The sequence below is a fragment of the Lonchura striata genome, chromosome 15 (genome assembly GCF_046129695.1).
Source record: "Lonchura striata isolate bLonStr1 chromosome 15, bLonStr1.mat, whole genome shotgun sequence".
Classification (NCBI taxonomy): Eukaryota; Metazoa; Chordata; class Aves; order Passeriformes; family Estrildidae; genus Lonchura; species Lonchura striata.
Genome location: NC_134617.1, coordinates 10,349,171 through 10,366,513, shown reverse-complemented (window position 1 = coordinate 10,366,513; position 17,343 = coordinate 10,349,171). Strand labels below are relative to the sequence as shown.

The following is a 17,343-nucleotide window of genomic DNA, read 5'->3' as shown; positions in this document are numbered from 1 at the left end:
AAAAAGGTAAGTATATATAAAAAAAAGATTTTGAAAATAAAATCACTTTAGGTAGTATATCCAAATTTACTTTGTATAAGCTTCAGAGAGGAGTTTTTCTGTAATGTTTTTTTTAACAAAACCGTTTCTTGTGTCGCTTTGTGTAGGGAGAGCTGGATATCTGTCTACAGTGAAAATAAATTGTAGAGTAGTAGCCTTACAGAACTTGTGTGAATGTCTGCTGTGAGAGGAAACTGAGGTGCCTGTGCCCAGGTTTTGTATACTTGTGGACAGCCCCACTTCTGAGGAGCGCAGGGGAGGAAGCCAAACACCTGCAAGCAGCTGTTTGACATCTGTGCTGTGCTGCTGAGGGCACTGCTCACACTCTGCTGCTGTTTGCTCCATGGCTGTCTGATAACCCTGGTGTGCAATGGCTGATGCTCCCATCCCAAGAGTGTAAAAGCTGGCAGAATTCAGATGGAAACGAGTCCCTTGGCATTAACAGGTCGCTTGTGGTGATCTTGTCACTGGTAAAGAAGCTGCACACTTCTCAAGACCATTCCAGATCAACTTCCAGTTTGTAGGGAAGTGCAAAACACTTTTCCAGGCATGTGCAAAAATAAGTTTGCATTGAGAAGTGTATTGAGATCAGCTTGATAAAGTCTGTTCAGAGCTCTGATGCCCTCCTTTTAAGAGACCTGATAGTGCTGTAAAAGACCTCTGCTCGTTAGTATTGCCAGACAAGCTGTTTTTAAAACTTGAAGGTCTTCTTGTTTCAATGGCTTCAGGCTTAAAATACAGAGAGTTTTCCTTTGTTTGATGATACTGTGATACACCCTTCTTCCTCTTTTGAGCATTTGAATGCAGTATTTTGGAAATACCGAGTTGAGGGAAACATGCACAAATTAGTTAGCATTCTGCATCTGGTTTCTTGAGGTTCCTTAGCTCTGCTAATTATTGGTGAGCTTTTAGCATGTCAAGACTGTAGCAAATTTTTGATGAATAGAACAAAAATAACTGCCTTAAGGGATTCTCTCTTTGTAATCTTTTTGTGCCTGTTTAGCATTGACATTTAAGCAGTCTGTCCTTCAAAGACTGATCATTAATAAGCCTCGAATGATGGTCCTGTTGGTCTGGAGGGAAGGAATTCTTGCGGTGATGTTGAAGGCACATACAGTTCCTTTTGGCCAAAAATGAATTCCTATGAAGAGAGAGTTCCAGAGCTGTTGTAATGTTTTTCACTTTGGCAGTTTGTATTTGAAGAAGCTGAGGAGTGAGGTGTGTTCTTGTAAACTGTATAATGGCTTTAGTGTTGAAAGGTGATGGTGCTGATTTTGTTGCACTTCAATTTTGGGAGCTTTATGATGCTCCTGTCACAAAGGGTTGTGCATTCCAATGGCTACCAGATACTCTGGGGAGCTTATTCTATTTAAATCTGACTTACTTGATCCTACATTTTCAGGGTTCTTTGTACCATGTCAAGCCTCCAGTATGCTGTGTTGATTTGGCTGAGTAAAACGGTTCATTCCAACTGTTGCAGAAGATGTTTCTGTTCCTGTTTCCCATTTGAATTAGGAAGGAAACCAGCAGTCCTATGTTAGACTGCTGACCTTCTCTCAAACACATTTACTGCTTCCCTTCTGTTGGATGGGAAAGCTTCCTTCAGCAAACTCCTCTACAGATGCCATTATAGGTGACTTCAAAGATCCTTGTCAAAGTTTCTTGTTCTGGTTCTTCCCAACTGACATACATTCCACACAAGGATTAAAGGGTATCATCCAGCTGGCATGATAATTAGAAAATATGTTTTATCATGTATATGTGCCCCACAATTCCAGGCGATTCCTGAGCCACTGGGGTGTGTTTCTTGGTGAAGTCCACAGCTTGAGAGAGGAACTTCTTTCTGTTTTGTTTCCTCTCTGTTCTCTTTAGGTAGAAGGTAATTATGGAGTACAGCAGGCCTGTGGTTAACAGGTGCTTCATAACCTATCAGATCTGAGTACAGCCATGTTTATAAGAAAAACGGAGAATTTCCCTTGAGCTTAGTTTAGGTCTCTCAAATGCAGCAAATCTGGCTCTGTTAAAATCTGGAGTCATGGACTTCAGCATTTTGTATGGTAAACAGTAATGTTGCTTTGATTTTTCCCAAGCTCTAGTTTGACTCTAGTAGAATGGTTTTCTTAAATTATTTTTATATGAAATATAATTACATAGCTTTTGTGGTTATGAATGCTAATGTAATATAGTGAGAAGCTTTAGATAACAGGTCTTCCTTTCCTTCCAAGACTTGGACTATGAGTGTACTTGGTAAGTACTGGAGTGGACCAGCTGCCTGAGTGAGAGGCTGAGGCCCTAAATGCACAGCTTTCAAGAAAACACACAAAAGAGATGTGTCTTAATTTTCAGTGTAATTATGTAAAATGTCTGAGCTGCAGTTCTGGATGCTTCTGTTTCTCCTGTACTTGGGGGGACTGTGATCTAGAGTGTGTGTTCTCCATGGCTGCAGGCACGGGCATGACTGTCCAGAGGCTGTGATTGTGTAATATTTATTACAGCATTCTGCTGCTGTGTCCAGACGTTGCCTTGCATCACCCTGTGTGGATCATCTCTTTTAATGTGAGCTGATGAGTCAAAAGTTGGAATATTAAAGGAAGGCATTGCATTGCTGCTTATAAATCCATAAATATAACTTTACTCAGATTAAGTTTAGTATTTGTTGGGTGGATTTTGGCTTTTTTTTTTCATCTTCAGTAAATAATGGTAGTCTTGCTCTCTTAAAACAGATGTCTTTTTAGGTGAGCCCCTTGATTTGTTTAGAAGTGGGTTTGTTGTACCTCCATAGAGGCTGTGGTTGGCTGACACTGGAAGAGCAAGAGGTTGGAGGAAGCTCTGGTGTGGTGCATTACAAATTGAGTTGATCATGGTTTCCTAGGAATGAGAAAGGTAGAATTGGCTTGTTTTGGTGTTATAGTCAAGGCTAATTGTAACCTCTCAAGTTTTTGGTCTGCCTAAGGATTAAATGGCTCATTGGAGGAGAGGTTTCCCTATCAACTCATATATTGCAACCCAGCTGAAGGAGCCCGTGTCTCACATGTTCTCAGTTAGTACCTGTTTGATTTCGTGTGGAGGTGCAGGAGACAGTGCCTTGGCATCTTCTCTGTAGTTCTGTGGATGTTAGTTATGAAGTGTGTTGCACTTTGTGAAGCTGGGTGCCTGGTGGGTAGGCTGTAGGATTTGGAGCTAGAAATTCTTGACTAACAGTGTTATCTTATGGTTGATTCAGTCTCTTAATGGTATTATTGTTTGTTCCTCCTAATGTTGAAGTTGTTAATGTTCTTACTTAGAGTTATTCCCATTGTAACATTATGCATCGGTGATCAATGTAATGACCAGGGAAGTGCACAGGTATCTGTACATCTGACATTTATTTTATTTGATTTCAAACTTGAAACCTGTTAATCTAGCTAGGTGAATATGCATATATATATATATAACTCCTCATTTTGGATCTGTAAGCTTCTTTGTGGTTTATGGCACAGGTATTGCTGAGAAATACAAAAGTAGATGTTAAAGTGTCAGAGCATCAGTTCCTAGAGTTCTGCTGTGGAGGTTTACATTCAAATGTTGCAGTGAGGTAAATCTGGCTAATTCTTTGCTCTGAGCAAAGATGCAAAGAGCTGGTGATTAATCCCTTTTTTTTTCTTTGATGAGGGATATAAGTATGTTTGCCACTGCATGGGCACAATGAACACAGCCATGGTAACCTTTCTCAACATGTGAGAGGATGTCCAAGTAGTTTAGGTATTGTGGGAATCTGTATTCAGATAATTTTGCCTCCTATACCTTGCAGTAACTGCCTTTAATTGATCTATTTGCTAGTGCTTGGATGTCCTAATACCAGAATGCAGAAGGAATTACTGGTGAACATATTACTGCTGTCCACTACAGGAATTCCTTCACAGTTCATAATAACATTATTATGGGAATTAAGTAGCTGGAGGTTGATTTTCTTCTTTCTGTCAGTGGCTTTATTGAAAAAAAACTGTAGGAGAGCATTACAGTTGTGTGATATTTTATTCTCAGTTATAATCTCATAATTTTCTTCTGTTTACTGATGCAGCAAAACATTTTCAGGCAGTTAATAGAGCTTTATTCCTCTCCCTTACCTAGATACTGAGTGGCTAATTTAAATTACAATATTGATAAAGATCTCATTTGCCTTCACTATTATTTATTTAGCAGGACTTAATTTCCAGACAGACGTAATCTTTGCTTGCTTGAATTCACAAAGAAGTAAGAATTACGCACAGAAAAATCATAAATGTGCCATCAGAAAAATAACAATATTCTTATCCATTTGTATGAAATTCTGACGATCAAAATGATGGAAAAAAGCAAAGTGCTGTTATTGTGTCTGTCAGTCCTTCTCTGTATGATACCTGTTGAGCTGTAGTATGGGAGCCCAGTTACAACATCCACTTCCTGCAAAGACACATTGGGCAGAGCACAATGAAAAGATTGACAATGGAATGGTTATTTGTTAAATATGAACCAGCAGTTGCTAGTCCAAGAGGGAGGAAAGAGAAAAGGAGCTAGAGCATTTTCTGCAGTAAGAGCAAAGTCGTGTGTAAGTAACAGCTCAGGTGTTTAGCATGTCTAAGCTGCACTCGGCCTCACTCCCAAATTGTCGTGATGGATAAGCACAGAACTGACCTTTGGATTTCATCTTCCACCTCCTCTCTCCTCATGCCCAGGTTTCTGTAATAAATTTCTTATTTAACAAGAATGTAACTTTTTTTCCAAAATGCTTCAGAGTTCTGACCTTTCCTACCACAATTCCTTCTTTTCGTAATAAGAAATTTCAGATGTTGACACTTTCCTCTGAAAAAAGCAGGGAGTTGCTTAGTGAATCAGAGGAGCTGATGTTTTTGGAGTTCTGACCAAAAAGTTTTAACTGAAATGTTGCTATTTGATGGATGCTTGTCCTGTGGAAGGGAGCTAGGTAATTCTTACAAGTGGTCAGCTGCTTGACTAACAAAGTGTTGATGGAACTAGAAGCCACCTATTTTTTTGGTGGATTTTAGGTGATTTTTCAAGAGCCTGGGTTAGGAGGCTGATTTTACTATCTTTGTACTCTTTAAAAATGTTTGGTTTAAAGTCTTGCTCTTTGATAGGGGATAATTTTGCTTATTCTGTGCTTCCCATTCTGTTGAACTTCATGAACTTAAAAACTCAAGTTTTAGAAAACTCAAGTTTACAACTCAAGAAAGGGTTTTTGAGGCAACTTTCTTTTCCGTTATCAGCATTTAGGTCTGAAAAATATTTTAAAATTAAGTAATGTCTGTCTGGGAGCTTTGTGGTAGTGTTTTAGTTGAAGGCACTTTTTCATTCTGTGCTTTTATTCTTAGCTGTGAAAAGGGCTGAATGGTGCTTCTGATAATCAAAACTCTCCATGAGCTTCTTGCTTTGGAGCAGTGACATTTGTTGTTCTGTCTCTCCAGTTCAGGGCCCTTGCTATTTCACTCTGCAAAATCAGCTTTTCCAAAGGAAGTTTTTTTCTCTGGCAGAGTCAGGGTTCCAAAAATGCTGACTCTGTGATGAAACAGCAGTAGAAATAATATAAAATTTCCCCTCCCTCATTCCTTTAGATGTTTTTCTTTCTACTAAAGTCCTATATCAATATAATCCAGGGTTCTGAAGTGGAAGGTGTTTATCTGGATTGGGTGTGGGGAGTGATTGGTGAGTAGAGAAACTTTTTGTTCTATTTTCATGTGGAAAGACTTACATTCTTTTATTTTGCTCTTAGAAGTATGCCACTGAATTGAGATATTTTCAGTCCATCAAAAAGTTACAATAGTGGCTCTCAAGTCTCTGTATTTAAAGGTCTGGCTTTTCCAAGTTTTCTTGAGGATAGTTTGATTCTTAGGAGTGCAAGTCTGCCTGTAGCCATGTGCATGTTACGATGAAATAATAGAAAATAATATATAAGGAAGATATTTGTCCCATTGAGGGACTTGTTACTTTTTCACAAAAAAGAAGATAAAAATCCAACTGTGCAAATGATACTTCTTACTATCTGCAAAAATAAGTCAGATTTTAGTTTTCTGTTTGTGGCTATACTGTTATTAACAGATGCTGTCAATGGGAATTGCTTCCTGGTTTTACAACAGTGAAATGAAGTCTCTCAATCTCTTTTCCCCTGTATATAGATACATACAGTATATAGGGTAAAGTTATTTAAATAACTAGACTGACAGTAACTTCTTTGGAAAAACCAGTATGTGTCATTTGTACAGGTAAATGGGCAGTTAAGGGTTTAGGGAGGAGTGCTCTATCATAGTCAGGATATGATCCATAGTTGTCTGATGGACATAGGCTCCAGGAGTCTGGGGATATCTGAAAGTCCATGAATCAAAGAATTCAAGTTCTTGGTCATTTGAAACTGTTCAGCTTCTTTATCAAATATGTGCCATTTTTTCTGAATAATGTAATATAGCTCTGAAGTAGTTGAACCAGTTTGTTTTATACAAATGTTACTGTGTGCAGTCTCAGGCAGCGACATTAAGATCATGCAGAAGTTTGCTGTTATGTTCTCTGAAAGGTTCTTTAATGAGGCTTTTTGAACTAGTGGTTCCTACATAGAGTGATGCAGCTTCATTCCTTAGATGTGCTGGTTAAACTCTACCATTCTCTGCAAGCTACTTTAATGTCCTTCATTCATAAAATTTTCATTTGTCTGACTGACTAATCTGTCCTTTCTCTTCCCTAATAGCGTCTCAGTGCTTGTATTTAGTTTTTTCTTTTGTTTTTAAGTGGCCTCCAGCTAAATAGGAGGCTACTTTAAAGAGAATTGTTACTTTAAGTGAAGAGCCCTGAGCTGACTTCTGTTGCATCACTTGCATTTTTATTGAAGGCCAATGTCTATGCCACTGAAGAAGGAGAGTAAATAAGATAAGATGGAAGCATTGCTCTCCAGTTCATCTCATCATCTTTTTAGTTTAGTTTAGTTTAGTATACTCTGTTACACATGTTTATGTGGATTTTTTATTTTCCTCCCACAAGTTTTGGGGGTAGCTGACAGTGTGTAGGGTGGGCTCCTTGAACCAATATCCCTAAAGTTGGTGAATTTGCTCTGTAGATATCTGAATGTGTAAAATGTGGATCAGAAAACTACAACATGTTTCTGTGTTTTTATTTCTGGTATTACAGTATCAGGAAAGAATTTGGGAGTACTATTTTTAAATTGGCCTTAAACAGAAACTAAAGGAAACAGCACAGATTCCAGCCTTCGATGAAGCAACAGGAAGGGAAGCAATGAAAACCATAAACCATGCTGAGTAACATTTCCTCTCTTCTGCTACACCCCCCCCACCCCCCAAGGGTGACAAAGTCTTTATTGAGCCTGACAGGATTCCTAATAAAAGCTGCATTCAATCTGTATAAGGAGCCTGCTGAATCACTGAGGAGCGAGTAATGGCATTGGGCTGGAGGGAACCTCCCACTTAGAGCTTACACAGCTTGTGCTCTGTGCTCCAAGAATCACCTCTGTTTGCTGTACTGAAATCTAGGCACTTTAAATAACAGCTTTAATACAGACACTGTCCAAAAGGCTGTTAAAATCCTTGTCCTGAAACCAAATGAGTGCTTGGTTGTGCTGGAGTTTGTTTCCAGCCTTGTTTCTGCTCAGAGTACTGAAAAGGGTGAAGAAGCTAAGCAGCACACAAACAGGAAGGTACCTTTCAACCATGCAGCTTCCTTCCCTGGAGTATTTTGTACCTGATGGTCTTTTTGAATTCCATTGGAATTTGGGAAGCTGTTGCCATATGGTTTAACTGTTGGTTCAAAGGCAGAAATGTATATTTATTTTAAAGTATATTCTCAGTCACATGACTGGATTTCTGACATATCTTCAGAAAATATTAATATTTTGTTTGCTCTGAAAATATAAATTTGCATCCTGCCAACTGCCTTAGCTTGGAAAAGGAACGGGTGCAAAATCCCATCAGTCATCCTTTGTGCTTTTGTAGAAGCGGGTTCTTGTGTGTGACCCAGGGAATCCTGGGTGGCTCGGCAGCCTGCGTGGGCTGGCTGTGGGGAGCCCTGAGTGAGCCAAGCATATGTTCTTGCAAGAGGAATTTACTGTGTTTGGGGTGGTTTGAGAGACAGGTTTTGTGCAGCTCTTTGGGACAGGTTTGCATGTGAGAGCAATCTGTCTGGAGCTTGCTGACACAGCTGGTTTTGCATGCAGCTTTGAAGTGCTGCTGCTGTGCTGCAGGTTTCTGCTCATTCCTTATTCCCTGAGCAAAACTCCAGACTGACTGAATAACACTTGCCAGTCTGCTTTCTTTGGGACCCCTTGTTTCAGGTTCAGGGTGGATCTAGGGTACTAGGAGGCCCAGACTCGCTGGGATTTGGGAGCATCCCTGGGTGCAGTGAGCAGCTGTCCCGTGGCCAGTGCCGGGGCTGGATGCAGCTGCTGCGGAACTGGGCTGGCTCTGCCTGCTGCATCAGGGACAGAACACGACAGGCAGTGCTGAGAGGAGTCCCTGGGGATTTATCGCTTCCTCAGCATCCCTAATACCTGATTGCAATTACTGAGGTTGTCTCTGTGTGAGATTAATCAGAATTTGCAACTATGAGGTCATTTCAGAACAATTTATTTTCCTTAGAAATAGACCAGATTTCCTGTTTAGTGTTTCATAATAATAGTAATAATAATATGTTACTAGAACACCTGGCTGGGGTCACATAAAGTGAAGCATTAGTCTTTTGTTTTGTAGTTTTGAGGGGCAACATTGCTTTTGATGCATTCATTCCATCCTTGTTTCAGAGCTGCCTTTTTTTTTTGTGTTTTCATTTTTTACTGGTTTTTTTTTGGGGGGGAGGTTAAGTGTTTTTTTTTTGTTTTTGGTTTTTTTTTGTGTTTTTTTTGTTTGTTTGTTTGGTTTTTTTTTTTTTTTGTTTTTTTTTTGTTTTTTTTTTTTTTGGTTTACTGCTTTTACCCCCTTTTACCTCCTGCTTTTAACTCCGCAGGAAGGTTTGTCTTGGACCTTGTTGTGGACTTAAAGCGTCTGGATGCAGGTTATGTGAATTACAGTTGTGCTTGCTGGAGTCCTTGTTGGTTGGGAAACTTTGTGGTCAGAACTCCATGTTCAAGACCACTGTTGTTCCACTGGAGCCTCAGTTCCAAAGATGTAAAGATGCTTCTTGGATTAAAGGCCAGAGATTGGGTGAGAAGAGGATAAAGCAAAAGGAAATAATACGTACTTGCAAATTTTGCTCATCACTGGTGTTACTACACTGTTGGTACTTGTTCAGAAACATCCAGATTTCTGTCATATTTTGAAAAGATGCCAATAATGAAACTTAAGGGTGACCACCACTTCCTCAGCAACTTTGAGTTTGGATTATATTTTTCTGATGATTTTCTGGCTGACTGTACTTACTTCTTTATTTTAAAAGGTTACATCTTAACAATGAAGAAACTAGTATTTCACCATCCTTGCAAAAAAAAAAAAAAATAGGAGTGAATTATTTTCAAAGAAATGTATTGGGATAAATAGGTGATGGTGGTAGTTAGCTGGTGGCTTTACTTTTGTATAGTGAGTTTTTAGTTGATGCTTCTTTTATTTTCCCCTCTTATAGTATCTCTGAGAGTTAACATCTGGCAGGGAAAATGAGAAGTGGTCTGGGTATTCAGGTGGCTCACTTCTAACTATATTGGGATGAGGATGTTACCATAAAAGAATATGTATTTATATAACATGGTATTGTTACTAAAGTCTGTGTTTTTATACCACCTTTGGTTGAGCAGCTGGTTAAGCTTTTTGCTGGAAGCCTGTGTGTGCTGGAGCTGATAAAAAGTGGTGCTGAAGGAAGCTGAGGCTGCTGGTGACCACACTTCTGTGATAACAGCGCCATCCGCAGAGCTGTCCCTTGGTTTCTGCACTGCTGCTGAAGCCCACGCTGTTTCATACAGTCTATTCTGTCATGAGAAGAATTTGAAGACACAGATGTCCTCTGCTTTTTTTTTTTTTTAACACATCTGCTGTGAGAACTGGAGGCAAGGAATGATCCATCCCGGGTAGCTTGGTGCAGGATCACTGCGGTCGCAGTGTTCATGTTTCTTCTCCATGGTATAGAAAATCTCCATTCTCACAGGATTAACAACTGCCTGATTACTCTTTGCACAGTTTCCCACGTTCCCTTGAGTTGCTGGAGCTGCAGTTTTTGCTAGTTGAATAGATAATGCGAGTTACTTTCTCTGTACATAACCTTAGTCAAGGTTGTTTTCTGTCAAAGATTGAAGAATCTGTTGTGGGCATGGTACTTGCAGGTAGAGCCTGTGCTTCAGTTTCAACTATTGTTTCAGCTGATTAAAAGCTCTGAATAAAAAGATTGCAAAATAAATTCATACTGACCTTGTTCTTTAGCTTAGAGCATGTGAAGAAATTGTGTTTCATGAATAGTTGTGTCTTGGTTGGATTTTGACAGAAAAAAGTAAGTAAAGAGATTATAAGGAAGGATATGGAAAGGGGCTGTAAAATTCTGGCAAATATTTTGTGTTCTGCTGATATCATGCTGAATATTGCCCTTTGGCATCACTTTTCCTAGTGCGTATCAGAAAGTATTTGTGAAAATTATCTCTACCCTTTGTACTGAGATTATGTGCTTGTCCAGTGTTTAGAACTGCTGTGGTGAAATAAATGTTTTTAAAAATAAAACGGAAAGTCATACTAGAAACTATTTTAAACTTTGCGTTAGAAATGCTTTCAGCTGTCTTGGAGGAGGATTTTTGGGAGCGTGGTGCAGTTGGACTTCAGCCTCTGTCCACGAGGTGGCCACAGCCCCTGCCCATGTCTGGGCACGCTCGGATTAATTGATGTTCCCTGCCAGCAAAAATACAGAAGAGACTCTAAATATAGTATGTGAAAGGTAATTTCAGTGCTATTTTAAGCACTTAGTCTGAAATGAGTTGGAAGTATGAAGAAAAATTCATGAGCTATGACTGATTTTCATAGGTAATGCTAATTTAAATTTTATTGTGAAAAACTGGGATACGTGCACCACATGTACTATACCATCCTGTGTTAGCATCTGAAGTGGCATGTGAGGGAGAGGAGGAATTCTACCTTATTGCCTCTATTTAAACAAGCAAAAAAGGCTTTCTATCAAGACATGGAAAACAGATTGGATGGGTACCTTCCAGGTACTGGCAGAAAGAGGCACCTCACAGCCCTCCCCAGGAGATTGCTGAGTTAGTTCTTCTGCTTGGTGGCACCCAGCATCACCTTCTCTGCAGGGCTAGGAGAGGGGCTTGCTTTAAAAGTCAGGTATTTTTAGGGAAAGCATTAGAGATCCTGATTTAAAACCTGTAGAAACTGCTGTGCAAGTAACCAATGTGTTTAGCTTGTTGATGCATCACCTGGCTGGGTAGTGAATTACATTTATCATGTAGTTTGTTATTTATCATCATTAGAGCAGTAGTAATGGGCAGTGTAAGTTGAATGCCTTCTGCTGGGTGAGGGAATAGGAACCTTTGCCTTCCCTGTGCTGTGCTCAGCTGTTCCCTCTGCTGCTCCTCTCCACAGATGAGGTTGGAGTTGGGGGTTGCTTTCCAGACATGTATTCTTTTCAGCAAATGTTTATCTCTTAAATTTACCAACTGTTTGTTCACCAGGCTCTTCAGTGCAAAAGTACAGCACTCCTGTGTGCTGCAGGTGGAGTGCAGGAGTCAGTCCGGGCTGAGGGAACTTGCAAAGGGGCTGCACTCTGGGGAATTGTAGAGAATTATTTACAAGTCAGGATGTGGTCATTTTTCATATGCAGAAGTTAAAAACTTTGTGATTAAAAGGGGAACATAGGTCTTGTTCTGTTTACAGTTTTCTGTAATTCATAACTACAGAACTGCTTATCTAAAATGTTGTCAAGATATTCTGTTACATCTTAGTCCAGGTTATGTAAAAAACTACTGGAAAATGTAGGAAAACCTATATAGACACAATGAGTTATGAGGACTTAAAAAATTCCGCTTTAATTTTAATACCAAATACTGATTCTCTCCTGCTGCCCAACTTTCACAGGAGTTGTGAGGATCCCTCTTTTGGCCTGGGAGTCAGATATTATTAACTATTAAGCCACTGTATGGTCAGAGTATATAGTTGCTGCATTTCTGTGCCTGATGCATTTAGGTGGAGAAGTTGAGGCAGTTCCCTGCTCAGAAACAGGAAAAGTTCAATAATGGAGCTGTTGGTTATGTGAAATGACCCTTTGGCTGCCAGGTGCCCACCTCTGACAGGCTGTGGTGTGTTTGCAGTCTATTCGTAGCTAGTGCTCCTGGATGGTTTCTCTAACAAAAACTTGTTTGTGGCAGATGATTAAAATGAGATTGGACTGTGTGAATTGAGTGCTTTGTAATGTGTTACAAATTCAGGCCTTCTGTTTAATTTTAATGGGGTTTGGTAGTGACATTTAAAAAGAAAAAAATCAGGGTTTTATTGGTTTTACATGGTCTGCAATTATGTCTGACCTTTCATTTGATACAACAGTCCATATCAGTTATACTGCTAAACATGGACTATGAAGCCAAAGAACTTTTCTGAAGTAAATCCATTGTAAATTCTGAGGCCAGCATTCATATTGATTTATCTTACGTAAACACTGGATAAATGCAGCACTTGAAAATTCAGAACATACCTTCCAAGGCCAAGCTGGAGGGACTGCCCTGTGCTGTATAATGATTTTGTTGTGTGTGTATTTGGCTCTAACAGCCCACCTGTTCAGGACAGTAAATTAAAGGATGAATGGCCCTAGTGAGCTGTTCCCTGCCATGTGGTCTGCACCATCAGCACAGATATTTTTGTGACTGAAGAGGATTCTGTCTGGTGAGAGGTTTAAACAGCTGTATCTCCTAATTACAGCTTCTATGTAAAGTTCAGTTTATAAAGCAAAAAAATGTTAGTGTTTTAATACTTTTGTTTCTGTGGTTGCTAGTGAATGACACTGGTGTGATACTGACTAGTGGTAGTAGGAGTGAAAGACCTCAAAAGCTTTATTGTTTTCATCTTTGCCAAAGAGTATTTTGGAATACTTTCTCATGTTCCCTCCAGACATGGACTGGGCTGAGCAAGAGGCAGTAGGATGGTGTAGTTTGTAGTGGTCCTGCCAGCTAGGTCTGAGGTGGACATGAAAGAGTTTTCCTCCTCCAAATATAACCCCTTTGCTATGAAAAGGTACTCTAGTGGTTCTCTGTACCCTGTCAAGTGGCTCAGGTTTTTCACTGGTTCTGAAAAATTCCTTCTTTAAAGAGATCTTAGAAACTTTCAGCAATTTTTGACCTTGGGTGAACAGGCCTGCTCTATTTGTCTTATTCCATGTGTTGCTTGCTGCTTGTATCCATTCACATGAATAATATTTTCAGAAATATTTTTAGTAAATATTTTTTTTCAGGTCAGTGTTTATGCATCAGTTGCACTTCACTTTTTTCACTGCCACAGCTCAAGAGTAGACAGGGTTCTTCAAGTCTGTGTGTGTCCTGACCTATCTATTAGTCTGGGCTTTGTATAATTCTGTGTAACTTAGTGCAGAAACTGAAAAGTAACACCAAGTGATTAGATGTGAATGAGATTGCTTATGTGGTTTTTGGTTTTTTTTTTTTAGGACTTGAATACTATCTATTCTTTCCTTCATGGGCTGGACATACTATCACATTTCAGGGAGCATCAGCTAAGGTGAAGTACTCTGCAGTTTGTGTTTTTTAGCACAATTATATCTATGACATTCTGTGGAGATAAGCAGAGCTTTTGTCTGCCTGCAGTTTGAGGTGGCAGAGAATTGGCCAAATCCATTGCTGAGTTAAGTCACTGCCATAATGTGGCCCAGAATCTAAACTAAATAGCTCTTCTGAGAGGGAGGCAAAGCTTACTCCCATTTGCCTACAAGGGACTATGTAGACAGTGCCCTGTCTTAACTCTGATTACAAAAGCTTTTTAATGCTTCAGACATTCTGATGGTCTCAGAATCCATAAAATGGAAGGCCAACAAAGCACAAAAAGTGCTTTAGAAGTATATTAGTTCCTTCAGTTCTGTTGCTAATTCCAGTGTGTGGGAGTGATTTAAACACTTGGAAAACATGCTATATATTATCTATTTGGATAATGAAGAACACCGTAATAATTTGAATTTTCCAGTTAAGCACATCCTTTGTTTGGAACACAAAAAAAAAAAAAAATTTGAGGTCTTAGAGCCTGAAAGTAATTCTACTGAAATGCAGTGATTAATGTCTTATGATCTTTGGGGATTAAAATTGAATTTAAACTTCTCTTTCTCTTCCCTCAGAATAATGTCGTCAAGTGCCCGCTATGAGAGGTACAAGGGCAACCAAGTTCTCTTTTGGTGAGTACATAGCACTTGTTGGAGTTCTTCAGCAGAAATGTGGGCAAACCCAGTGTTTTGCATGTTGCTATATACATGTCATTAGCTTTTCAGTCATTGTCAGTAATTGGTTAAAAGCTTTGGCAGAGGTGGTTGTAGCAGTAGTGCAGTGTTGATGTTTGAGAGGTGCCCGTGACCTTCCAGCCCGGCTCCCAGGGCCAGCAGAGGGGTGTGTGTGTGTCACTGACACCAGGTGACAAGGCAGGCAGTGTCCCCTCTGCAGTCTGGTGGCACTCAACTCAGTAGGTGGCACTGTATCCCTGGTGCTGGCACTGCTGCTCGGAGCAGCCTGTACTGGGGTGGGCTGGAGCTCAAACACCATCACTTCACATTGCAAAAATTGGTATTTTAGCTTATGGCTCTCTAGATTCTTCCTGGGAGGCAAATACGCTTTTATTTCCCTCATATTTTAGCATTGTTTATGGCATATTTATCGTCTCATAGCTAGTTTTAGCTTTCTGTATAAGGCACAGCTTCCAGCACATCTGAGTCTAAATGAGATGCCACCTGCTAGTTGGTGTGGTGGGTGTGTGTGACACACACCTGCTGCAGGAGCAGGTCAATATCTGTGTGTGGGGTTGTGTGCTGTCCTGTATTTATAGCCTTTGTGTATACTTTCACTGGAATAAAATGTTTTTACTTGAAATTCCATTTTAATAAAGTAAATTTTTAAGCTGAGTTAAATATCAAAATGTAATGTATAAGAAACATTCCTTATTTGAATCTTTAAATAAAAATCCTGGTCCACTTGGAGTTCCCAGGTTCTTATATTGAACTGATAGAATGATAAATCATTCTTTTACTACAATAATATTTTGGATAAGATAATTCTAAGGTGCTATAAGGAGAAGTACATATCAGTGATTTCGTTTCTTACAGCTCGGAAACCATTGCAAGATGCTGGTATATCCTGCTTTCTGGATCTGTGCTCATGAAGGATTCAATGTTTTTGCCACCTTGCAGGTAGGTGAAATAATTGAGTTACTGTTGTTATTTATGGCAAGTTTTTTTTTAATGAACCCTTCCTATATATTTGTGTTACTGTAATTTTTTAAGAATTTTAAAGTAATTTCATAATTTTTTTTCTCAAGTTTGATAGCGAATGAAATGTTCAGCTAATTCAATTTCAATTTTCTCAGACTTTTTCTGCATGTTGAAATGTCTTTGTGTAATATTGCACTCAATCTAGTTTGGCTTTTTGAGTTTATGAGAGAATTTGTAGTCAGCTTATCACCTTGGGTCTCTTTGATTAATTTGTGCTATGTGACTGTTCTTGATAGAGTTGCCTGTCACAAAAACATGACTGCAGCTCACACAGCTTTTGCCATTTGGTCAGAGGCTGTATTTAGTGGCACATATGATTTTTATGTGAAGCAAGAAGGAGCCAGCAGCATCAGCTGTGGAGAGCTTGTGCCAGGAGCCCGTCTGTGTCCCGGGGTTGTGACAGTGAGCACTGACATGATTTCACTGCAGCACTTCATTAGACTTGAGCTGAGCTTGGGCAAGTAATGCCCTGAGTACCCAGAGTAATACTCTGCTTGACCTTGTGCATCACTCATTTTTATTTCACTGTTTCACTTGACTCAGCATGAGCTGACCATGAGTGGATAGACTTAAGGCCAGCTCCAGCTGACATACATTTCTGTATACTTCAATTTCATAGTATTGTACTAGTAAGAACATATAGGACTGAATTTTTCAGCTCAGTTAATTGTAGCCTGGATATCAAACACTTAAAGCTCCTTGAGTGAATGAAGGTCCTTGAGTAAAATTGTCCAGAGGAGCTGTGGCTGCCCCATCTCTGAAAGTGTTCAAAGCCAATTTGGATGAGGCTTGGGGCAGTCTTGTCTAGTGGAAAGTGTCCTTGCCTATGGCTGGGAGGTGGGACAAGATGTGCTTTAAGGTCCCTTTCAACAAAAATCATGCTATGATGAGTCAATTATGTGTTCAGGAGTACCAGATGTGAGGACATGGCATGCTGGTATTTACATAAAAACTCTCTAAAATCATTGTTTTGCAAAACCTGGAGTAATCACTTACAAGCACCATTGCTTGTAAGGTTTCTTGTGCCTTTAAAAAAAGAAAAAAGTCAAAGTAGACCTGTTATAGTTAATTTACAAGATTACAGCTACATTTATTATGGATAATGAGGGTGGTGAAAGGGTCATCTGTCAGATGGAGCTGCTGGCAGGTTACAGCTTATAAAGGGTGGTTCCTGGGGTATTCTGGCTCCTTAGATGGTGAGATCACATGGAAAGGAAGAGAATGGACTCCTGATAGGTGTCTAGGACTCAGCTCACTTCCATTTTGTTTGAAATGCAATCATGTTTGTGCATTAAATAGAAGAGTTTTTTTTTTTCTTCAGTAGAGTGGGATGACCTTCTGTTACTTTCCCTGTTTGGAATATCTTATCTGTGACATTTCTAGTTGAGGGAACTGCAGTCAGCAGACACAGGCTAATTTCATATGAAATAGTGCCTTGGATGAGTTAGTAGTATTCTTTCATAATTGTAATTAGCAGTATTTTAATTACATTTGAACTAATATTTAATGTTACTCTTTATTCTTTGTCCCCAACCAAGTTCCTGATTATGTGAGTCATTCTGAGCAGAGGCTTAACTACACATCTGTAAGAAAGCACAATATTGCCTTTATTCTCATTGTCTCAGGTATTATAGAGCTGTTCTGTATCACAGGAAACAATAACTTGATGCCATGTTCTCTTTGCTTGATGTGCATATGATCCTAGACCTGTAGTATGTTTGTGAAATAAACTTTATGGGAGCGTATGCTGTGTGGGACTGCTTTATCTCTGCAATCATTTTCCAAAATTCAGTGTTGCCCTAGAAACTAACTGCCCAGCATTAATTATATAATAACAATTATATAGGAAGCTGCTGTTAAAATTGATTGTTAGTGAGATCCTTGCAG

General features: G+C 39.5%; 1 protein-coding gene across 7 annotated transcripts in view; it reads left to right on the top strand.

The window, feature by feature from the left end:
- The window catches only part of RAPGEF6 (Rap guanine nucleotide exchange factor 6), a 122,631-nt gene that overhangs the window by 11,562 nt on the left and 93,726 nt on the right, over window positions 1-17,343 (top strand). For all 7 annotated transcript variants that reach the window (XM_021549539.2, XM_021549537.2, XM_021549542.3 and 4 more), the window contains exons 2-4: window positions 13,639-13,709; window positions 14,317-14,373; window positions 15,292-15,375. In XM_021549539.2, coding sequence (XP_021405214.1) covers window positions 13,639-13,709; window positions 14,317-14,373; window positions 15,292-15,375 — 212 coding nt within the window. The remainder of the gene's footprint in view (window positions 1-13,638; window positions 13,710-14,316; window positions 14,374-15,291; window positions 15,376-17,343) is intronic.